We start from the raw sequence: 23,409 nt of genomic DNA, 5'->3' as shown, positions 1-23,409 counted from the left end.
CTTCTCATTCATCTAATGAGCTTTTCTTGAATTCTCACTTTGGTCCACACCCTGGGGACAGCACAGAGAGGCTGATGGGAAAACCCAGTTATAGGACAAAATGAGCCCATTCTTGACTACGAGCAGCGTGAGAGCAGGAGCGGGTCTCTGTCGCCCAGCGTGACATCCCAGCACGGGGCCTGGGACCTAGTAGTGGGCAGTATGTTGGTGAATGGGGTCACGGAGGCAAACATGCAGTGGGCACGTTGAAGCTGTGTTCTCTGGAAAAAGGAAAAGCTGTGTTCTCTGAGCACATCAAAGCTGGTGCAGAGGGGAGATGGAAGGTCTACATTTGTAGTCACTGTACTGGAAACTCCCCAACTGCAGGCGAGGTGTTAAAGAAACGACAGCAAACTAGAGACCTGGCTTTCTGTTCTCAGCCTCATCGTCACATCTTCTTGTCTCCTCTTTTCCTTCCAAATCCCTGTTTGGTGCACCTTTTCCAAATTCTGCTTTGCCAAATGATGGAAAACCCCCGTGGGGGGTGATCGTGAGCCATCAGTAGACTGGGAGATTGGGAAAAAGGAAAAGTAGCCCTGAAAGATTGGTGTCACGAGGCTGTCCTTCAAGGCCATGGTGGCGTGTTCGCCTGGGCAGCCCCTTCCCGGCCGCGGGCCACAGTCACCCCAAAGGAAGTGGAGCGCTGGATCCTCCGAATTCAAGCAAGCTGCGGGTCTCAGGCGTGCCCATCTCACATTGCAGTATCTTCCCTTCCAGCTTCTTGTGTTTTTCTCCCATGTTTACTTTTATTGCAAGGCTAGTTTTTCTCCCTATGTTTTTTAAACCCTTTCATTAAAAAATGTGTTTTTATGTTATAAAATGAAACTTCCTGCTTGTTGTAAGGATCCAAGCAATATGTTATTGCTTTTATGCGAGGCTAGTTTTCTCACTTACTGCCATTTTCTCGAGTAAATTAAAATGTTGTTTACATTTTAAGGAAATATAAGTTCATGCATGAGGTAAAAAATCTCAACAATGTAGAAGCGTAAAAGAAAAATACTGGAAGTATGCTTCTTGCCTCTTCCTGCCCCTAATTCCACCCCTGTCGCAGCCTTTGAGATGACTGTTATCTTCTAGATAAGGGGACCCTTGGGAATCTACTTACAGACTCACCCCTCAAAGCCATTTCTAGGTCAAGGGGAGGTGGCTCTTTCTTGAGAAGGGAACATGAGCTCAGGATCAGTAATGGAAGGTTGGCTCTGCGATAGACTTGCCAGGTGACCCTCAGGCATTCCACGTAACTTCTCCGAACTTCACTAACCTCCTTGGCAGGCTGGCCAGCAGGAGAATTAAGATCATGAACTGCTGTCCTATGAACGGTGCAGGTGACTGTGTTATGTGGTGGTCTTGGCAGGTTGGGGACCAGATTCTGGAGGTAAATGGGCGGAGCTTTCTCAGCATCCTGCACGATGAGGCGGTCAAGCTGCTCAAGTCGTCCCAGCACCTCATCCTGACAGTGAAGGACATTGGGAGGCTGCCCCACGCCCGCACCACTGTGGACGAGACCAAGTGGATTGCCAGTTCCCGGATTGGGGACACCTCCACGAACTCAGCGGGGTCTGGCTGCGTTGCTCACTCTTGCCTTTTTTGAAAGCCATCAGTGGCCCCCTCCCACCCTTCTGCCACACCCTGATCTGTAAAGATCACACCTGTTCCCAGCACCAGGGTCCCTGTCTCTTGTGGGCCGTGACTTTGGCCAGATCCCATCTCCTCTTCTGGCTTCAGTTTCCCATAGAAAGCTGAATTGCACAACCCACCTCTCTCATTCCTTATATTTGCCTCAGGCAAATCATTTAAGAATTTGGGGCCTTTACTTGCTTCATAGGAAAAGTGGGAATCATAGCCCCTGCCCCCATCCCAGCTTGGTGACCGAGAGTCCCCTGAGTACCTTAGGCGAGAGAGTCCTGGAAGTCTTAAAGTGAGGTAAAGTCGCCAGAAGTCTGCATAGCTGCTGATAACATAATGTGTCACCTTTGGGTTCCAACAGAAGTCTCAGACTGGTGGTGGCCCCCAGGCCAAATAACCCCAGAGCATCTCTGTCTTCTTCCCTGCTTTCCCTTTCCACCTACACAGTATTATACATTTTTTAAAATTAGTTGCCAAGATTTAAAAGGATATCACGTTTCCCATAAAAAACCACATGTCTGGCTGCTGCTTAAAAACCAGGAATTCTGGCAGCCTGAGCCTATGTTTTTCTGAAATCGGACTGGAGCTGAGCTGCACATTCATGGTGTATCTCAGGATCTCCAATTCACCCTCCCTAGGGTTGGCCTGACCCTGAGGCCACTGGTCAGTTGTCATTTCTTCTCTCCTTGTCTTACTGCCCTAGCCCTTGGCAACAACTCAGGAGTCCTTGAGTGGTTTTAGGAGTACTGTCCACGTGGTTGACTGGGCGTCCAGAAGCCACCTGTCTGTCCAGGGTTCATACTCCCTGACTCACCCCAGCGAGTAGAGGCCATGGTTCTTGCACATCTTAGCTCATCCCACCTCAGATCAGCCTTTCTCTTGCTTCCTTGCATATTTGAACTGCTTAGACGTGCAGCTGAAAATGTTTGTCTTTCTTTATAGGTTTCCTGGGGACCTCACAGCAGAAGGGACAAACAAGGTAGGGTGCTCTCCATCCTTGGGTATCTTCGGCTTCTCCAGAGCTCCCTGTGTAGGGTGCCAAGTGACTCAAGTACGTGATCTCGTTTCACTTGGGCAGCCTGCTGTCTGTCTTCCCTCCACTCCACACAAGTTTGTGAGTGGCACCAGGGTTAATGGCAGCGAATGGGACAGATCCAGTCCCTGCCCTCATGGAGGTTACATCTAGAGAAGGAGTAACACATGCAAACAAACAAACCTACACACATATCTAGTCAATAAAAGATGTTCGGTGCCATCAAAGCAAGGTGCTGGGTGTTTAGATGAGAACATAATTTTAGAGATGGGGTGGGGAGAGGGCAAAGGCTTTCTGAGGTGGTGACATGGTATTTGGGCTGTGAATGGAACGTTTTGTAGAAGTTAACAAGATTAAAGTCTGGTGTAGGAGCAGGAAGGGTATGATCTGGTCAGACGGCCCAGAACAGGCCAGAACCCCGAGGCAGGCAGAGGGCTGGGCTTATTGGAAGAAAGGAGAGTGTGAGAGAGCAAGGGGGAGTCGGAAACAGGATGGCAACAGGTGGGTGAGCCAGATCACACGGGACTTTGTGGGCCACCGTAAGAGTTTTGCCTTTTAACCTGAAATGATGGTATGCCACTGAATGACCTGAGCAGGGGGTGCAAGATGAGATCTGAGTTTTTACCAGATCATTTCAACAGCTCTGTGTAGGTGATAGGGAAAGGCAGAGGGGACAAGACGGGAGGCCAGATGGCATCTTAGACACAGCTGATCATGATAGAGGCAGGAGGAGGTGGAGTGTAGGTACAGATCTGAGCTGTATTTTAGAAATAAGATTACTACTCCCCAGGTGACCAAAGGAGATAGCAAAACCTAGACAATAAAACGGGAACCATAATAATGTTGCTTGACTCCCGGTGGTTACAAGGCACTGAGGAGATAATGTATGTATAAGTGCCGTGTTCGCTGTAAAAGCCCTTGGCAACTGCCTGAGGCCACACACTCTGGGAACATAGCACATTTACCATGTGGGTGGAGACCCCAGAGAGACCTGCCTTATCCCTCTGCAGTGTGCTCACTGGTTTGGCCTGGCCACTGGGCTCCAGAGCAGCTCAGAATTTCTGGGCCTCTGTCTCCCTGTCTTCCAGCTGGGATTTTACAAGGGACCAGCTGGTTCCCAGGTGACCCTGAGCAGCCTGGGGAACCAGACGCGTGTGCTGCTGGAGGAGCAGGCGCGGCACCTGCTGAATGAGCAGGAGCGCACCACCATGGCCTACTACCTGGAGGAGTACCGCGGCGGCAGCATCTCTGTGGGGGCCCTTGTCATGGCTCTGTTTGAGCTGCTCAACACCCATGCCAAGGTGACCTGAGCCCCTCACCAGGCAAGGTGGGGTGCGGGGCTGGCAGGGCCTGGCTCCTGAAAGCTCCTGAAAGCTCTGCATCCTTCCCTGCTTCCTTCTGTCCCCACCCCTTTCCTGAGAGCCCACAGTCAGGCCTACACTGAACCCTGGGCAGAGATGGTGACGGTGATCACCTCCTGCCTAGGAGAAGCCTGCAGATCCCTGGAGAGATAGTCAGTAAAGGCCCCTGTAATTGGGGCCCCAACTCAGTAGCTGTCAGTGCTCTGAGTATACATTTAGAATCTTCTGGGTTGGTTTTAAAAAGCAATGCCTGGGCCCCACCACAGGCTATTAATGCTACACATCTGTGGGTGGGAGCCAGCCACCGGGAATGTGTATAAGCCCTCCCAGTGACTGTACCAAGCTGTGGTGCAAGAGCTACACAAAGAACAAGTCATTAAAACCACTGGGGCTTGGTACATTTGGGAAGACTTAACAGCTAACACAATTCGGAGAGAAGTAGAAGGAAGGGCCTTCTAGGTGGAAGGGACAGCCAAGGGCTTCGTGGCGAATTCAGGGAGCTGCAGTCAGCGTGCTTAGACGCCACTGTGCAGGAGCAGGAGCAAAGGAAGCAGGAGTCGGACGGTGCCGGCCAGCATCAGGCAAGATGTTTGGACTTCCCTCTAGGACAGTGGGAAGCCGTGGAGGGTTAAGGAGAGGAGACCAGTGGTTAAGTTTGCACACACGTTATTTGGGGGAGCAGGGGGCCAGTACCACCTGCTGGGGGAGCTCCCTGCCGACTGCCCCCATTTTCCCTGCCTCCAGTTCTCTCTCCTTTCTGAGGTGAGAGGCATCATCTCCCCGCAAGACCTGGACTGCTTTGACCACCTGGTACTAAGGCGGGAGATTGAGTCGATGAAGGCACGGCAACCCCTGGGCCCTGGGGCTGGGGACACCTACTCTGTTGTCTCCTGCAGCGACACGGGCTCATCCACGGGCAGCCGTGGCACCTCCACCACCGTCAGTTCGGCCAGGGTGAGCTGCCCCCGCCCCATCCGTGGCTGGATGGCCAGGGGTATAGGGGGTTAAGATACCAGCTTTGGAGTGAGACAGATCTAGCCTTGAATCCCGGCACCCCTGCCCTAACCAGCTCTCTACCTCACCTTTCTGAGCCTCAGTTTCTTCATCTGTAAAAACCTCATAACTGTTGAGTCCCTGCCATGTGCCAGGCAGAGCTCTAGGAGGTAGTCGGAGAACAAGACACCCGTGGCCCTGCCTCATGGGGCTCACAGTTGGGGCAGGGGCAGGTTGGGGGAAGGAGGGGAGAAACACAGGTGATGAGACAGAAAAAGTTATGGCGGTCCGTGGGGAGATCCCACAGGAAGCCACGGCAGTGGTCCTGGTGGTTTGGATCTTCCCCAAGGCACTCCCTCTAGTCTGTGGAGCCCCAGGGCCACCTGGCTTTCTCCCAGGCTTGCCAGCCCCCCAGAAAAACATCTGCTCCACCTCAGGGGGTGGTTCTGCCCCCAGGATGCTCAGAGGCAAATTAATCCCAGGAGGCCTTTGCAAGGAAGGGGCAGAAGAAATGCCTTGCCCTCTGTCCTGGGAAGCAACCAGTTAATCCCACCCATGCGGCGGGAAGAGCTGGGGCCAGAGGTCAGGAAAGCTCACCTGACTCCATACCCTCCTTTCCTGTCTTTGTATTCTTCTTCACTGTGCTCCTATGGAAAGGGGGACGGGGGAGTCACATTTCCCAAGCACTGTTGCTCCCAGATGCTGAACTGCTAGCTTTTATGGGTGGAATTGCAGTTAAGACTTGGGACAGATGCAGCCAGCTGTCCTGGTGGAGGAGCAGGAGCCCCGAGGGTGGGTGGTGTCCAAGGTTGCAGATATAGGTGGTTAATGGGCATAGGAGAGCTCGCAGCTGCACGAGCAGCCCCAGAGTGTGCACATCTTCACTCTGCTGACTCTATTTCCCAGGGTGGGCTTCTTTTTAGCTCAGAGAACCTGAGTGTCTGGGGAACCTCTGCTCCTCTGCTTCCTACCCCTGCCATCCTGAGTCCCCTTTATCCAAGAGTCTTTGTCCCTTCCTGGGGTGACCTGGGAAGCTGCCGTGCATTCCTCTGGGGCTCTGGTCATGGCTGCAGCAGAGGCAGCGTCCTGCTTCGGGACAAGCGGATTGCTTCTGGGGCAGGGAGGAGGCTGTCCCCTGCCAGGGGTGCATGTTTGGCTCTGTGCACATGCTTTGATGTGACACCCGGGTGATGGTCTGACTTCAGGTTGCAGGGCCCTGGTCTGATGGGCTGCTTCTCTCTGGGTCTGGCTCCACTAAGATTGTCCTTGATAATGTCCGTGTAGGGCTTCAGGAGCCATGAGCCACTGCTCTGAAACTGAGGGGACTGCAAACTGTAATTCCTCTCTAGACAAATGAGAGATTCAGTGGATGGGATGAAGTGTGTTCTAGCCTGGGAGGCAGGAGATTTAGGTAAAGCCCCAGCTTCTCTGGGCCTCAGTTTCCCTATGGGTTAAATGGCCTGAGATTCCTGATGGCAGGTCAGGCTGCAGGGCTGGGACGAGTCTGGGTAATTGTTATGCCCAGGAAGGGCTCTGGGCAAGAGTCCCACTGCTAGCTCAGCAGTGGCCTGCAGTAACCTTGTCCCAGCCCAGGGGTTTCTCCCATACCGGGGAAGTGCTACCCCTGGCCAGTCTGGGCCCCAGCTATGGCGACTGACCCCCGCCCGACCAGAGAAACCTTCTCTGCAGATTGGGGCACCCTGGGGAAGACAGACCACTGAAAGGCCTTGGGATGACTTTCAATCAGGGAGTTCTGGGGGACAAATGGAAGGAGTCCCCAGGCTTCTGATATGTGAATAGCTGTGAGAGTCTGTTCCCACCAGATAGCAAATGCATGTAGGATTAGGACTAACCAAGACCAGGTGAGCACTTGGAGGTGGGTTCTAAGAGAGAGTTGTCCAGGAGGAAAGAGTGTGGGAATGTCACTTCACCCCTCAGTGCCTCAGTTTCCCACTTTCATTGTTGGAAGGATTAAATGATGAGTAACTTCCCTAGTAGTGCCAGAATCCCAGAAATGCTGCTCATCCTGAGGGCAGGGGAAGCCTCTGTTCTTCCTGACCTTCCCCAGCCTGGCTGGGCAAATCCACCCAGGGATTTGTATCCAGGGCCTTGCAGACCCTTGGAAGTTTCTGGACAGCCCTGAGCTGAGGATCTGCCCCTCCCCTGCCAGCCTTCTCCTGTGCTAGGTGCATTCCACACGCACAGCCCGGGGCTTCATTCCTCAGATCTAACCTCCACTCCTCTCAGCTTGGGCCCTTTGAAGTCCCGGTCTTCTCTGGTAGAGTCTCCTGAACAGGGTCCTTTTTCAGGCTCTGCTTTTCATTAGCAGGTATGACCTTGAACAAGTCACATCCCTTCTCTGAGTAGTTTTTCCATCTGCCAAATGGAAGTAATCACTCTAGCCCCACTTGCTGGAAAGTCCCAGGGTTGCCACAAGGTGAAGGACCACCACTTGAAGTTCCTTCTCAAGGACGAGTGTCCTCCGCCAGTTTCCTTCAAGGAGGCAGTTAGAACTACAGGAACTCTTCTCTCCCGTCCCTCCTTTATTCCTGCTAGAAGTGTTCAAAGTCCATAGAAAAGGGATTTGGGAAGCTGTGTTTATGTTGCCTTTGTGTGTGTGTGTGTGTGTGTGTGTGTGTGTGTGTGTGTGTGTGTGTGTGTGTTTGTGTGTGAGACACATGCATGTTTGGGGGAGGTGGTTGCTGTTGTGCCCACACCATCACAAATATTTATTTGATGTATTTTTATTTTTGCCTTTTGCCCACCCTTCCTTCTCAGGAGCGGCTGCTGTGGCTTATAGACCTGATGGAGGTACCGTCCTTCCTGCTGGGTGGAGCTGTGGGAGTCCCTTAGCTGGGGCCAGGTGGGGGCTGTGGCCCTTCCCGCCACCCCCTTGCGTCTGCACCCTGCCCTGGTGGGGACTGGGATTCTTCCTGGTGCTCACTCTTGGTCCGGTTCACCAGTTCACTTTCTCCAGAGAAAGCCCTCTGCTCACATCCCAGCTCTGCCACTTCTTTGCTGTGTGACCTCAAGGTGCTATCACCCCTTAGTTATAGGATCTGTGAAATGAGGATAATTCTGTGCTGTGGAGCTGTTGAGAGACCTCTTGACCTGTCATATGCCATATACTGTGATCGGAATGTTCTTCGCACTTCTCATGGCCTGGCTGTCTCCTGTATGTGTGTCATGCCTGTTCACATGGCACCTCTTCTGGGAAGACTTCCCTGATCCTCTCAAGAAGGGCGACTTTCAACCTGTGGCTCTTTCAGGCCCCTTGGCTTCCCTTTGTCATGACTCTTGTCTCATTATATGCTAATAATGTTTACGAGCTGGTTATTCCTCTTGACCCTAGGTTCCTTGAGGGCACAAATGTGTCTGGAGTCACCATTGAATCCCTAGTGCTCTGCATATTGAATTCCTGGCACATACAAATAATTGGAGCCTTTCTGAGTGATAATAAAGAACTCCAAGCGTTCTCCATGGCACTGGAGTGATGCTTTCCACTGACCTCCTCTTTGACGCCCCCAGCAACTAGGAGTGGCAAGTACTGCTGTAATCTCCCCTTTTAGGAGAAGAAAACAAGCTCAGAGAGAAGCAGCTTGCTCAAGTGGGTCAGCTAGTGAGTGGTGGAGGCAGGATTCGAATCCAGGCCTGCTGGCCTTGGTGCTGTTAACCCCTGCAGTCCGGCTGTCGTTCTGCCCTGATGGAGCTCACCAGCAGCTTGCTAATCATCATCCATCCATCCATCTGTCTGTCTGCTTCCTCCTTCTCTCTTCTTTCTGTTCTGTTAGGATATACTGACTAAGTGATTGCCATGTGCTATATCCAGTTCTAGGTGCTGAGAATACAGTGAGAACAACAAAGAAATCCTTTGGAATTTAGGGTAGGGCAGAGATGACAGTGTAAACAAAATAAATAACTGAAATGTATGTTAAGTAATGAGAACTATCAAGGAGAAAGATAAAGCAGAGAAGGGTTTTGGGGAGGGATTGGCGGTCTCAGAAAGTGATACCTGAGTAAAGACCTGAAAAAGAGGTGAGGGAGATAGCCACACCCGTGGCTGGGTGGGGGGAGCAGTTCTCACAGAAGGACTAGCAAGTGCAAAGGCCCTGAGGTGGAAGCACACCTGAGCAAAGTCCAGGGGCCAGGAGGCTGGAGCAGAGTGAGGGGAAGGGTAGTAGCCGGTGATGTGCTGAGGACTTGGACTGGGACTCTGAGTGACATGGGAGCCATTGGCAGGTTAGAGCAGGGGCTAACATGGTCTGACTCAGTTATAACAGGATGCCATTGATTATTGAGAATACCTGAACATGGGTTTGTACCAAGAACAGGTTCATTCCCAAGAAAGGGCCTGAGGAGGTTGTGCAGCCTGAGCTGCTGAGACAGGATGAAGGGATCTGCAGGCACCAGCTCTTCACACACACACACAGACACACACACACAGACACACACACACACACACACACACACACAGCAGTCTGTCTGGCATGTGGAGCCACAGGACAGAAACCTCCTCCTGGAAGCCCCTCCTACGGGAGTACAGGGCCCCCTACTGGGAGTGGGCAGCCCCATGCCCACCCTGTGCTCTGCCCCTGCCCTGCATTGTACCTCAGGAAAGCTCTCACCCATCATCAATCTCCCTTCTGTATGCCCACAGAAGACCCCCAAGGCTGCTCCAACTCTCCATGCCCTTTCTGTCAGAAGATTCTGGAAGACACTCAAGGGAGGCACAGCAAAGAATGGCAGCTCTGTGTTCCCACTACTTCTCTGTGTCCTCAAAAAGGGTGCAGCACTCCTCCGAGAGAGCTTGAACTGGTACTTGTTCATTCACCTCTGTGTGCCACATGGTGTGGTCTGCAGTAGCACCACGTATTAGTGAGCTTCTTTTGCTCAGTGATGCTCAGTAACAAACAAACCCCAAATCTGGATGGACAACAACCAAAAGCATTTCTTTCTTAGGGCCCAAATCCCTTCCCTCAAGATGCTCAGTGCTTGTCATATCTCCACTAAACCACCTGTCACACATTGCTGTAATCACCTCCTGAGTGTGGCTTCCCCAGTGAACAGGGAGAGCTGGTGGGGTGTGGGTAGGAATCACAGCTTTCTCCTGTCTATGTCCTGCCAGCCCAGGGCCTAAAACAGCACAGGGGCCCAGGGAATGTGGGGCCAAAACTGGAGCCACCCTCCCCAGCCACTCAGGATTATCTTCTAATGTTCCATCCTGCTAAACATTTCCCTCCCACATGGTAGGAAAATGTCCTTTGCTCTGGCATTCAGACGGGCAAGGTGGCAGGCAATGGCTCTTATGACCCAGATGCCCCAGACAGTTGCCCCAGATGGAGCCAGTTTCCATTTAGTCCAAATTCCATGGATCATGCTACATGGTTAGCAGTCCCAGGTTACACGTGGTGCATTCTGCAGCCATTTTCCCTCAAACCAGAGAAAATCGATCCAAGGGAATCAGATGCTGCCTTCCCCCATTGACAAATTGTGTTTATTTTCCATGTGTCTAATACAGAGTCAGCCCTGGGAATTTCTGCAGCCACCAAACAATATAATTCCCCTCCCATAAAAATGTTGGCCAGGAGAGCTAAGCGAAAGAAGAAAGATCTGCCTGACCTTTCTTGAATTCTTCCGCTCGTGCAAACAGGCCTGTGGCAGGGGGGCTTAAGTGCACAGGCTCTGGAATCCCTCAGACCCAGGTTGGCTCCAGTGAGTAGCTGCGTCACCTTGGGCAGGTGACTTAAGCTTTTGGAGCCTCAGCTTCCACATCTGTACCCTGGGCTGGTAAGACCAGCCATCTATGGGTGGGTCATGAGACCAGGAGTGGACTTGCAGGTGTGGAGTACATGGAGGCCAATTCTGTTGATACTCTAAAGGCTGGCAAAGGGCACTGAAGAGGAAAAGGAGTTGCAGAGGCCAAGACCAGCTTTGTATCCATGGAGCAAATGCCACCGAGGTTGGGAGTGGCAGCTGGAACATGCCCTGGCCTTAACCCCAGCCCTTTTCCTGGATTTGAAGGGTTTTGTGCCTCAAAAGGAGCTCACCAAGAATGCCAAAGGATGCTCGGGGAGTGGCCCCTGCCTCGGAAAGCTTTACCACCCTCCCCCCCACCCCCACCGCAGTAACGCAAGAAGGGGCACTGGGCATGGCTGCCAGCACTTAACCATGTCAACCTCCTTCCCTTTGGTCTCCATGCCCTCCTCCTCATCCAGGGCAAAGAGAAGGTGAAGTTCAGGGCTGTCTCAGGCTCTTTCAGCTGCAAAGAGCCCTGACTGCCAAGGCAGCTCTTGCCAGAAACAGTGAACGATCAGAGGACCTTTTCCCACCTCGTGCGTTCTGCCTTTTGCTCCAACCCAGATGACTATAGGGAGTCCTCTGCTGGTCCAGTCCTACCCCAGAGAGCAAGCAGGAAGGAACCCATCTATTCCCTCATTCATCCAGCCACTCCTGCATTTATGCAGCCATTGGGCACCTCCCACATGCCAGGCTCTGAGAGGTTGAGACTCTAAATAAGCAAAAGAAGCAAAAGCACCTGCACTCTGAGGTTAAGCATAAGCAGGTCTAGTGAACCACATCATCTACATAATCCACACACTGACGCATTCGGGGCATCAGGGGAGAGGCGTTTGAGCTGAGATCTGCCGCTTTTGGTATCAACCAGACAAAGCAGCTTAGGGGGCCCAACCTGCACTCTCCGGGGCTCTGAGCTGCCTGCTGGTGGACCCGCGAGGGAACTGCAGGAGGTCAGTGGTGTCAGAGTGCTAGAGCGAAGGGGACAGAGGGGAAGGTCAGCAGCAGGAGGTGCCAGAAACTTAGGATTAATCCTAAAACTGGGACACTGTTAAGGCACTTCAGTAAGGAAGTGACACTGTCCTGTATGCATTTTTTCAGATGCGTCCCCTATGTGTGGAGAACATGCAGAGAGGGGGGTGGCTGCGGGTGACCCCAATGGCCACTGCTGTGTCCAGACATGCAGGAACGTTGTCAGGTAGACTGGCTCTGTAGCCACCATCCCAGGAAGCTGCGCAGTGCCCACAGGGGCACAGGGAGGCTGGAGTTAGTCTTTTCCCTTGAGTAGAATGACCCATTCCCAGCTGGAATGGAAGCCCATTCCCTCAGCACGCTCCCCCCTGTGCCCTCAGAACCATAAAGTTACCAGTGGCGTTAGTGACCCTCAGGTGGCTGCAGCCTCTCCTTGGCTGGCATCTGAAATAAGGAACATTCCTCCCGACTCACCCTTTGTGGAGTGTGGGTTCTCCCTGTGTGGGGACTTAGGGGTGCTGGAAGCTGTTTACACTCAAACAGAACCAAGCACACGGGGCCAGGCCCAGCTCCTCTCAGAGCCCAGATTTTCCTTGTTATGAAATGGGCATTAGACTGAGTATTGATCTAAGACTTGGGGGGCAGGGTGGGGGCTTCACCTTTTCTGTGCCATGGACCCCTCTAGCAAGTTTCTCAGAATAACAGTTTAAATGTTTCAAGATAAAATACATGGGAGTACAAAGGAAACAAATCAGATAATGAAATGCCATATTTTAAATACCCAGACAAATTATAAAATGTGTGCTGCTTTCTTAGCACCCCGATAACAAGATCTGACAGCAGGTCTGGAATGGCTATGATTGTGAAGCCATGAGGAGCATAAATGGGATTTTGCAACATCTGCAACAACTAGAATGTGCTATGAAAGATCTGTGGCTTCGGTTGGTGACAGTGTCACAGACGCTGCTTTTGCTGGGCTGTGTCGCCTCCATGAAAGAAGAACGTCCTACATTTCAGTTAGAGGTTAATGGGAATAAAGGTGCAGTGTTTTCCCCCAGTCAAGTCCATGGGTCCCCTGGTTGCCAATACTTGTCCGAAGGGCTCTTCCAGTCCTGACCTGGAGATGCTGGGTCACATCTCTGTCCACTGAGTGATGTTCCTTTCCTAAGACCACTGGGACGGAGATGCCGGGTGGGGCAAAAGGAAGCACTGTTTGTACCGCACAGGCTCCCTTGGGACAAAGCAGTGATTCCCTTGTCTCCGGAGGGCCCCACACACGCGCTTCTTAGGGACTTTCCTGCTTCTGTGGTTGGGTGGTCAAACATGATAGCAGGAGTGGACGGGCTGGTAAAAAGGCCCAGTGCCAGCCAGGTGTCAGAAGCAAGGGTGGGTTCTGGTCCTGTCTTTGGGGATCCTTTCTCTCCCAACCCACCCCTCTGACCTTCTCCTGTGGCTTCAGGCTTCCTCCCAATCTATGCTTGGAGAGGCTGGGAGCAGGCCGATCCTGTCTCCAGCGAGCATGGCCAACGCCCCAGGGGCTGGCCCCAGGATCTTTTGGGGGCCCCAGACCTGTCCCTTTCACTCTGGCCAGTCCCACTGCCCCCTAGGAACTCCAGGACTTTCTGGCACTACCAGTCCCCTCCTGACGCCCTGTCTTTTCCTGTGGTGACAATCGCCCCCTCCCGGCCCTCACACTGGCGCCACCATGCCTTAGTTTCTACCCATCTTTCCTTTCTCTCTCCCTCTGCTTCCCCTTCCTGGCCTTTGCCCCAGACCCTCTCCATCCTGTTTTTGCTCATGTTCTTACTCCTCCCTGCAGGGTTTCTCTCCTCGCCCCCCCACTCTGGCCTTCTCGTTCAGCAGCCCCCACTGGTGACCTTCCAGATGGCGTTGTGATTCAGTGCCTCAGTTTTGCCACATACGGAAGGGGGGACAGCTCCCTGCCCCGGCCTCAGGCCCCTGGTGCATTTGGGGCAGGTGTAAGAGAGTTGTTGTCCTAACATCAGAGTAAAGAAGAACAGCAAAGCTGAAAATAGCACCTTTGTGTAAGAGCCCTCCCGTTGCGATGAGAGGTCCAGATGGAGAAACCCAATCACTGGGCTGGGGGTAGGGCGGGGGAAGGGCCTCGCTTGGCTGGGGTGGCACCTGTGCCCGCTGGCCTTATTGGCCTCCATTTCCAGAATCATGAGTCTACCTGGCAGAGGTTGGCACAGGTGACTGCCCCTCATTTCATTTAATTTGGGCTCCCCAGTTCCTTCAAACCAGAATCCTGGAATATCTGGGCCCTGACTGGGCCAACTCAGACAAAAAGCAGTTCTTCCCTCTGAAAAGAAGGGAATTTTCCAAACCGCCATAAATGTGAGGTGGAAGGAGATGGGGGAGCAATGGCCTGGGGTCCCAAAGACATCCTGGCTCTTGTGGCAAGCAGTCTGGATAACAGCCTTTCCGCTCCATCCTTGCTATGTGACCTTGAGTAGGTGACCTTTCCTCTCTGAGCCTCAGTCACATCAGCTGTAGAATGGATGAAGGGGGTCTCACCTGGCAGGCTTACTTGAGCTGCCAGGTCTAAACCTTCAGCTGTGCATGGACAGCAGTGGTTGAAGAGGACGGGGGACCCCAAGAAGCTGGTGGGGGTCGGGGATGAGGAGGCGAGATGCACAGGCCAGCTCCTGCCTGAGCTCTGACCTTGATCCTCCTCTCCAAGCCTGTCCCTCCAGCGTTTCTGCTGGTATATCCCGCAGGTTCTTAACCTGCTGTCTGCAGCTATTTCAGATGCGCAAGGAACGTGGCTCGGGGACCTGGGGCTCCTGAGCGTCTGGCAGGGCTGGCTTCCAACCTGTCTGCCGTTTGCTCCACTTCAGGCCTTCCTGCCCTGAGGGCTGGATGCTTGTCCCCTCCCTCCCTTCACCTTCCATTCTGCCGTCCCTAACTTCCATCCTGGCTCCAAGACGCCATTAGTAGCAGAGAATGGCTGAAGCTGGGGGCTGGGGATGCCTGTGTTCTTTCTGTTTCAGAGAGGGTCACTCTGAGGACCTCTGGTTCCTACAGTGTTGGGGCCCTATCCAGTTCCGGGGCCAGGGTAGGGCTGTGTGGCCCTGAGTTAGAAACCTGATCTTCTGTAGAATGGCCATGTGGCCTTGGACAGGTCACTTCCCTCTCTGAGTTTAAGTGTAAAAGATGTCACCCAGGGAGAATCACAGGGCCTGCCTCACGTGAAGAACAAATGAGATCATGTAAGTAAAGTGCCCGGCAGGGGCCTTGCGCAGTATGTCCTTCACATCCTCCTTATAATGCTTGGCAAGGACATGCTTGTGTGTCAGCCTCTGGCCTCCCTTCTCTTCCCCTCCCGTGGCCACTGTTTGAACTGCCAGCCCCATCAATGTACCTGCACATGACTCGGCCCCACTGGGTGATAGCCCTCTGCTGGGTGTTGTGGACAAGGTGGCCTGCTCATCTTTTATCCCCATGAGTTTTCCTCTAAGGTTGCCTGATAAATGCTTGTGGCACGACTAAATGAATGCTCAAGGCTCCTACCTTACCAGAACAGGACCCACCGTGTCTTTGTCCCACCACAGACTGTCTTCGGAGCTGCCAGGGTGCCTGCAGGTTGCAATCCGGGGGCAGGTGGCAATGGCTGCATTGGAGTGGTGGAGGCCCCTCCTGTCTTTGCTGTGGACACCTCCAGGGCCTCTAACCCCTCTCAGTGCCTCCTGCTGAAGACAGGGCTGTGACTGGGGTCTTGGGAAGTCACTGCACATAACCAGTCCTGCCTTATCATTCACTTAAACTCTGGGTGCTGTGTTGCCCAGCTGGACTATTTTAGGGAGCGTAGGACTCCATGGTTTTGGAGGAGGTGGTTGTATGGGAGGATGCTATTCTCTTTCCACTGAAGTGTTCACATGGGCCAGGCACGTTCTGCAACCATTCAGTTGCTGGGGCAGAAGTGTAAGGTCTCAGGCTTCTGGTGTGTGTAACAGCTGCCTTCTGTCATACATTGTGCCAGGCTCTGTTCTGAGCGATTTTGAGGTGTTAATGCATCAACCCCCGGAGGGAAGGACTGCTGTTACCCCATTTTACAGGTGAAGAAACTGAGGCACAAAACAGGTCAGCGATTTGCCCAGTGTCACTCAACTGTAAGTGGCAGAGCTGGTGTGATCTCAGAGAAGCCAGACTTGGTGCCACTAATCAGTGGCTGAGAAAGCAAGCCCCTTCCCAAGACTGTCTGTCCTCACCTCACCGCACTGTCAGCAGCATCCTCCTGAGTCAAAGTACAGGAGGCTGAGGTTTGAACATAAGCCTCAGCTTTGTTGGTAAAGGGGGGCAGTTGCTTGGCCTGACATTGCCCCAGAGGCATCATGGGACCAGGTGAGGAGCACTGGGCGTGCAAGGCGGAGAGCAGGAGGGCCCAGCAGTTCGTTCGGTGGGTTCCCATGACTAGCCTTCGTGATTATGTGCCTTTGCCCACCCAGAGTGCTCAAGGCTTCAGGAGGATCATTTGGGATGGGGGTCAATATGGAGAGACCTGGTGGCCTGTATCCCAGGGAGTGTGGAGTCTGAGGGCCCCTTCCACCCCCACGTGCTGCTTTGACCCTCATCCAAGCCACCGTGACTGCTCTCCATGCCTACCCACAGCAGCCACCTGACTTGATCCTCTGCCTGCTCGGGCCTCCTCCCTGTGACAGCCAGAGTGATCGATTTTTCAGTCACCCATCGACTCATTCATGGCTTCATTCGTTTGCTTAGTAAATGTTTTTCAAGCAGCTACTGTCACACAATAGCAGCCAGGTCGTCACCAGTCCTGCCTACAGGAGTCCCTGTGGGAGAGACATTAACAAATCAGTAGTTAAATGTCAGGTGGTATTAAGTCTTATACAGAAAAAATGATGTAGGGTCAGGGGTTAGAGGTGGTGTAGGGGTGGAGAAGGATGCTGTTTTCCACTGGCTGGTCCCAGAAGACGTTGCTGAGATGAGAACTACGTGAAGTTAGGGAGTGAGCCAGGAGTGCGGTGCCGGTGCTGGCAGAGAACATGAGTGCAAAGGCCCTGAGGCAGGAGCAGTCCCGTCCTGTCAGATGAGTAACAAGAAGGCCCGGTTAGTAGCCCCAATGAGTAGAATTTCCTCTGAGTAATGGAAAGGCTCTGGAAGGTTCTGAGCTGGAGAGGCTTTATCTGACTTATGTTTGCAGGGTTACGTAAGGCCACTGGGTAAAGAGCAGTGATCAGTGCAAAGTAGAAAAAGCAAGGTGGGGATGGGGGTTGTGATTCTGGGGATTTTCCCAGAGTAGACCTCTTTGAGGAGGTGACGTTTGAGTAAAGTCTTGAAGGAGGTGAGCAAATGGAGCATGCCTTGGAGAGCCAAGGGGAAGAACGTTTCAGGCAAGGGGAACAGCAGTGTGAAGGCCCAGACAGGCCTGCATTTTCTAGTGTGGAAATGTGAGCAAAGGGAATCTTCGTAGAAGGCAAACTTGACCATGTCTCCATGGCAACCCACTGTCCTCAGGCTCAGGTCCAGGCAGCTCCAGGCTTGACTCACGTGGAACATCTCGAAGATCCTCTAACCCCCTCTATTCTTCCTGCTTTATGCATGCCCTTCCCTCTGAAACACCCATCATTCCCTCTTTTGCTCAACTCACCCACAAGACTCAGCTTTGAGCTGTGCCCTCTCCTCCAGGAAGCCTTCCATGGTGACCCCTCTCCAGCTGCAATGTATACCTGTGGTCCCTCACCCTGTGCGCAGTCTCCTCCTCGCTTGTTTGTGTCACCCTCACTGTAAGCTACGGAGCAGGAGTAGGGTCGCACCTCCTCTGTGTCCCCAGGCCCTTGTAAGTGTTATTGAGACTGTTTATATTGATTCCTGCACTTGAGATGAGCCGGGTATAGGTCACAGAAGCTTGTTACCACCCTGGGCTCTGTGGGGTGGAGAGAAATGGCTCCCCTGAGCCCTCAAGGGAGCCCAGTTTAGAGAAGGGCATTGCTTGGCCTCCCAGGGATGGCCTAGAGATGGCCTTATGGCAGCTTGGTGTCACTTGAGGAAGCATCAGGCTGGTGAGTTAGGGAAGGGAGAACTAAGCATCTTTTGCAAAAGATCCATTTAAAACTTAGCTACCTCCTCATGATTAAAACTGTTAAAAGAGAGAGAGGCTTTCTCCATCTACCTCTCATTTGCTTCTTGCCAGTTCACACCTTCCTGGGATTCTGTCAGCAAGCAGTGGAGAGGGAACCCTTGCAATTTGGAGGGTCGAGCATGTTGAGCACAGCACTTGGGGCTGAGCTTCAGGAACTCCCAGTCAAGGCCAGAGCCACCCCACAGCACCTCCAGTAGTTCAGGGGAGGCCTGGAAAGTCTCAGAAAAAAATTGATATGAAAATGACCATCAGAAAATTCGGCATCAATTGTAGTGTGTAAAGTAAATTCCAGTGGCGTGGAGCATGTCAGGAGAAACAAACCACATGATGGTGTCACAGAGCCCGTAAGTGGCCGTGTCCTAGAGAGCCAACTCGCTTTTCCCTCTTGGTTTACATTTGCTCACAGGGCTTTCTTCTGTGTTTCTAGAACACTCTGGACCTGGAGGAAACTGGTGAAGCTGTCCAGGGCAATAGGAACACCCTCCCAGATATTTCCGTGGTAAGACCCTCTCTGGTCATTTCATGGTGTTTTGTCCTGGATACTGACTTCTTGGTGAGAGCCCCGGGGAGGGGACAGAGGCCCTCAGCTGTGAGCTTCCGACCAAGCCCCAGGCCTGCACCCAGGTGTGTCGCTCGCCATCTCCACCAGGGGCCAGGACTGTTCTCCATGAGCTCTGGGGATTTTAGGCGGGGCTGTCAGCTGTTTGACTGTTTGCTGAGTTGATGTTACTTTTGATATGTTATCTGAACATTATTACAGCAAGTACTGAGACCTGGAGTGTATGGAGAGAACTCCCAAGGGCCCACATGACTGCACTGGAGCTGGAGGTTAAATGCCTGCGTGCCCACAGCAGCAGCCTGGGCAGCGTCACTGTGATTCTGACCCGTATCACTTCTGAATGGCCTGGGCCCTGGAGCCAGACTGCCTGGTTCAATCCCATCTGTATCCCTGACTGTGTGACTTTGTGCAAGCTTCTTAACCTCTCTGTGCCTTGGTTTACCCATCTGTAAAATGAGGAAAATAATAGTGTACCTACCCCATAAGTTTGTGGCAAGGGATAAATTAGTTAATTTCAGTAAAGCACTTGGAACAGTGCCTGTACTGCCATCGGAACTATGCCAGTGCTGGATGTTGGCATGGGCAGAGGGGCAATAGTAATGACAGTACCCAGAGCTGCCACTCCCCAAGCACCTGCTGGCCTGCAGGCACCTTGCTAACAGACACGCTGCTCCTCATATCTCCACAACCCTGCTGGGTAGGTGAAGTTTTCCTCATTACCCTGAGGCACATTCAGAGAGGTGCTCTGCCTCGCCCAGGGCCACACAGCACTCTTGCCCACGTGTCTGTCTGCCTGTCTATCTTCAATCCGTTCTCTCCCCTTCCAGTCCTGTCACACCTCTGTCTCTAGTAGCCATGATAATCCCCTTAAAAGAAAAGTCAGAAAATGCTTTTATTGTTTTTCCATTCTCTGCATCCCACCTCTAAGTAAGTCCTTTTCCCTGTGACAAGCCCTGGCCAATGCCAGGAACTTCAGTTCCCAAAGGTAACGATGCCATCCCTGGAGACACCTGCCAAGATTCCAATGCTTATCAGCTGCCGAGATCCTGGGAGAAGTTTTCCACTCGGGTGCTGCATTATTCAGAGCAGTGTGGCCAAGAGCCGGTAGAGCCGGGACGGAATTCCAGCCGAGGCCTGGTGCCACTTGTCTGCTCAGGGCCCCTCTTGCCCAGCCACAATGGGCTCTGACTCCTTCTACTCCTGTTGGGTCTTTTGGCAGGATGATGTCAAACCCACCGCCGGGGGGCTGCCTAGCTGCAAGCCGCCGCCTCCCCCGCCACCCCTGGCCCAAGGCCACAACCCGAAGAAGCCAGGGATAGAGGACCTCCTGCCGCCTTCCTCTGGGTCTTCTCATGCAGGCATTGTCTTTTCGGCCCCGAGGAATCAGAGCCCACCAGCAAGCACCGACCCCACCCCAGGGGCCTCTTCAGCACCGGACTCACCCTCCTCCCCCATCTACGCCTCCGTCTCCCCTGCCAACCCCAGCTCCAAGAGGCCCCTAGATGCCCATCTGGCCCTGGTCACCCAGCACCGCATTGGGCCCTTTCCGCGAGTCCAGTCCCCCCCGTACCTGAAAAGCCCCCCTACAGAGGCCACACTGGTCGGGGGTTGCCTTCCACCGCCCTCCCCCTCCGGCCACCCAGAGCAGACAGGCACAAACCAGCACTTTGTCATGGTGGAGGTGCACCGGCCAGACAGCGAGCCAGACGTGAACGAAGTGAGGGCACTGCCCCAAACGCGCAGTGAGTACTGGCAGGCCCTACGTGGGCTGGGTTTGGGGCGCCCGCTGTTTGACCTTGGGGCACTGTCCCCTCTGGGTTGATATGCCCATGCACACAGTGAAGGTGGGACCCAGTGCTCTCTTAGAGAGTGGCTGGCTAGACCAGGTGGTCCTCTGCTCAGGGTCTGGGTGGCCAGGGAGCAGGGTCCTGAGCGTGCATTGAGGGGCTGTGGAGTTGGCGGCGTGAGTGTGCTTCCTAGCTCTGCCGTTCGCTAGCTGTGTCAGTGTGGACAGGCTGCTGGCTTTCCCACCAGACAATGGAGATGACAGAGCCTTGCCAGGTCACTGAGGGCTGGGCTCATCCTGCAAGGCCCCAGGCCTAGTCACTCCACATTCACCGACCTGTCTCCGCAGAAAGACAGCTTACTGAGCACAGGGGTGGCTTGAGATCCCTGCCCTCCAGGACCTGCCACTGAGCAAGTGCTGGGGAAAAGGTGGATATTGAAATTACAGTCTCTGGACTCCTGGAGGTCTGATTTGGGGCTGTAGGGTCAGACTGCAGGCTTGACTTGCCAGACACGGGGGACGCCAGCCCGAAGCTGTGGCCTCTGAGTTTCCAGAGGGTGCCCAACCCAGGAGGTGGAGTAGGGGGTAAAGCCAGCTTTCCACTCCCAGGAATCCTGAGCCCTCTGCAGCCTCTGTATCTTCTCCTGCCTGCTAGCGAGTTGGGTACATTTTTTGGTTCTGCTGCCATCTTGTGGCTAAGGTGATATTCAACGCTCTCTGTGGCCAATAAAGTGGCAGGCCTGGCCAAGGGACATTAATTTAGCCCTTCTGTACGCTAGCCGACTAGGAAGCAGAAGGCAGAGTCCCTGTGCGCAGTAGCTTAGTAAGGGGAGGCAGCTGAGGAGAGAAGAGGCAGGATGTGATGAGAAAAGCCGGAGCGATCACTGGTGGATCACTACTGCCTCTAGACCCGGCTTGGAGTCCAACACACACAGGAATAAAAGCAGGCAGCTGCACAGGCCTTGCCTATACTAGTAACTCATCTAATCCTCCGATAGCACTAGGAGGCTGGTATTACTGTTAGCCCCATTTTACAGACGGTAACATAGAGCCAGGCAGTCGAGCACAAGACTGTTCTCAACTGCTTCACTCTACACATCTAATAATCTTTTTGATAACCGCATTAGATGGACATCATTGCTCCTCTGTTAGAACAAAAACTTGGGAGTCTTCAAGAAGCCATGTAACTCACTCAGGGTTGTACAGCTGGTCAGAGGGTATTCACACCTGAACTGCCAGACTCCAGAGGGTCTCAGATGCAGGAGCCAAGCCATTACGAACATTGAAGCAACTGAGGTTTGACTGACAAACCACAGGGCATGTGCCCATTACTGTGCTCAGGCCAGTTGTGGTGCAGGGGTATAAGACAGGCATGGTTGACCTTCCATTTTTTTCTCAAGAAGGTAGCACATTTTTTTTATTGAAGTGTCATTGATATATAATCTTATGATAGTTTCACATAAACAACACAGTGGTTTCCACATTCACCCATATTGTCAAGTCCTCACCCCGTCTATTGCAGTCATTGTCTGTCAGCGTAGTGAGATGTTAGAAGGTCATTCATTGTCTTCTCCATGCTGTACTGCCTTCCCTGTGGCCTGTCTATATTGTGATCGTGAGTTATAGTGTTCTTTAATCCTCCTCTCTCTCCTCACCCACCTTCCCCAAACCTTCCCCTTTGGTAACCACTAGTCCCTTCTCAGTGTCTGTGAGCCCACTGCTATTTTATTCAACAAGGTAGAAATTTAATTCTTATAGCCTGATTTGAATGTGCTGGTCCATCGTTAAAAATGAACAGCATTGTGCATGTTAAAAAAAACACCAAAACCTGCATCTGCAGGCTGGCTTTGCCTCCTGACCTCTGTTTTCATCATTATGCCAGGATCTGGGATCTGAGATCTGAGAACCGCACCATCAAGGCAGATGCCCTGGCAACCTTGGGGCCAGGCCCAGTGGAAGGGCAGGTCTCAATAGGTGGAAGGGTGGTGGGAAGTCTCCCTGCCCTCCAGCCACACATTCCCTTCATTCCTCTGTCTCTGCTTGGGGAATCCCTCCAGCTGTCCGCTCCATCGCCTCCTCCAGGAAGCCCTCCCTGACCCCAGGGTATAAACCACTTCTCTCCTCCTGTTCCCCATTCCCAGCAGCCTCCACGCTCTCCCAGCTCTCCGACAGCGGGCAGACCCTGAGTGAAGACAGTGGTGTGGATGCCGGTGAGGCAGAGGCTGGTGCTCTAGGCCGAGGCAGACAGATGGTGTCCACCAAGAGCAGGAGTAGCAAGGAGCCACCTCGGAACGAGAGGACCACGGAAGGGGCCACCAAACCAGTGAGCAAGGAGGAGAGGGGTCCAGAGGGTGAAGGGAAGACAGGCATCAGGTGGACAACCAGAGGTGCTGACAGGGTTCAGCTTGATAAGTGACCACCGGTTTGGTAGTGAGCCCCTATCACTGGAGGGGTGTGGGCTTCTAGAAAGAACACTCTGTTCAGAGTCTGGAGGCCCAGTTCAGTCCTACCTTCCACATGGACACCGACAAGCTGGGTCCTGATAATTGGTCTAAAGGATATTTAAGCTCAGTTCTGACATGGCATGGGGCTGAGGCAGTCAGGCCTGATTCAAGTCACGGTGCCACCACCAGCAGCCTGGGACCAGCCCTTAACCTCCTGAGCTCAGGGGCTTTTGTAGGGATTAGAGGACATGGAGTGCAGAGCTTCTTCCTGGCACCCGACAGCTCCCAGCATGGGGCTGGAGTCTGCACTCTGCTGACCCAGGGGCATGTCACGGCCAGCCCAAGGCCCCCAGCCAGGCCTGTCCACCAAGCAGGCCTCAGTCACCAATGTCCTTCCTCACATCTACAGCCTGGACTCCTGGAGCCCACGTCTACCCTAGTACGTGTGAACAAAAGTGCAGCCACCCTGGGCATCGCCATTGAGGGTGGCGCCAACACGCGCCAGCCCCTGCCTAGGATTGTCACGATTCAGGTATGTCCCCAGGGGCCCCGCCTGACCATGTCTCCCTGTGCCTCAGGCTGCCCTCTCCGCATCCCCAGGGGTCTGCCACCACCAGAGGCAACCCAGCACCTGAGGGTGGACCTTTGTTCTCGCTGAGCCTCAGTTTTCCTCATCAGG

General features: G+C 53.3%; 1 protein-coding gene across 8 annotated transcripts in view; it reads left to right on the top strand.

Moving 5' to 3' along the window:
- The window catches only part of WHRN (whirlin), an 82,452-nt gene that overhangs the window by 58,034 nt on the left and 1,009 nt on the right, over positions 1 to 23,409 (top strand). For 2 of the 8 annotated variants that reach the window (XM_057498974.1, XM_036915530.2), the window contains 9 exons: positions 1,394 to 1,596; positions 2,608 to 2,644; positions 3,787 to 3,999; positions 4,804 to 5,013; positions 7,831 to 7,863; positions 18,369 to 18,440; positions 19,720 to 20,242; positions 22,428 to 22,609; positions 23,140 to 23,262. In XM_057498974.1, the coding sequence (XP_057354957.1) occupies positions 1,394 to 1,596; positions 2,608 to 2,644; positions 3,787 to 3,999; positions 4,804 to 5,013; positions 7,831 to 7,863; positions 18,369 to 18,440; positions 19,720 to 20,242; positions 22,428 to 22,609; positions 23,140 to 23,262 (1,596 nt within the window). The remainder of the gene's footprint in view (positions 1 to 1,393; positions 1,597 to 2,607; positions 2,645 to 3,786; positions 4,000 to 4,803; positions 5,014 to 7,830; positions 7,864 to 18,368; positions 18,441 to 19,719; positions 20,243 to 22,427; positions 22,610 to 23,139; positions 23,263 to 23,409) is intronic. The other 6 variants (XM_036915532.2, XM_036915535.2, XM_036915534.2 and 3 more) reach the window with 6 other exon arrangements.

The sequence above is a fragment of the Manis pentadactyla genome, chromosome 3 (assembly GCF_030020395.1).
Source record: "Manis pentadactyla isolate mManPen7 chromosome 3, mManPen7.hap1, whole genome shotgun sequence".
NCBI classification, from domain to species: Eukaryota; Metazoa; Chordata; class Mammalia; order Pholidota; family Manidae; genus Manis; species Manis pentadactyla.
This window is presented reverse-complemented; position numbering and strand designations above follow the sequence as displayed.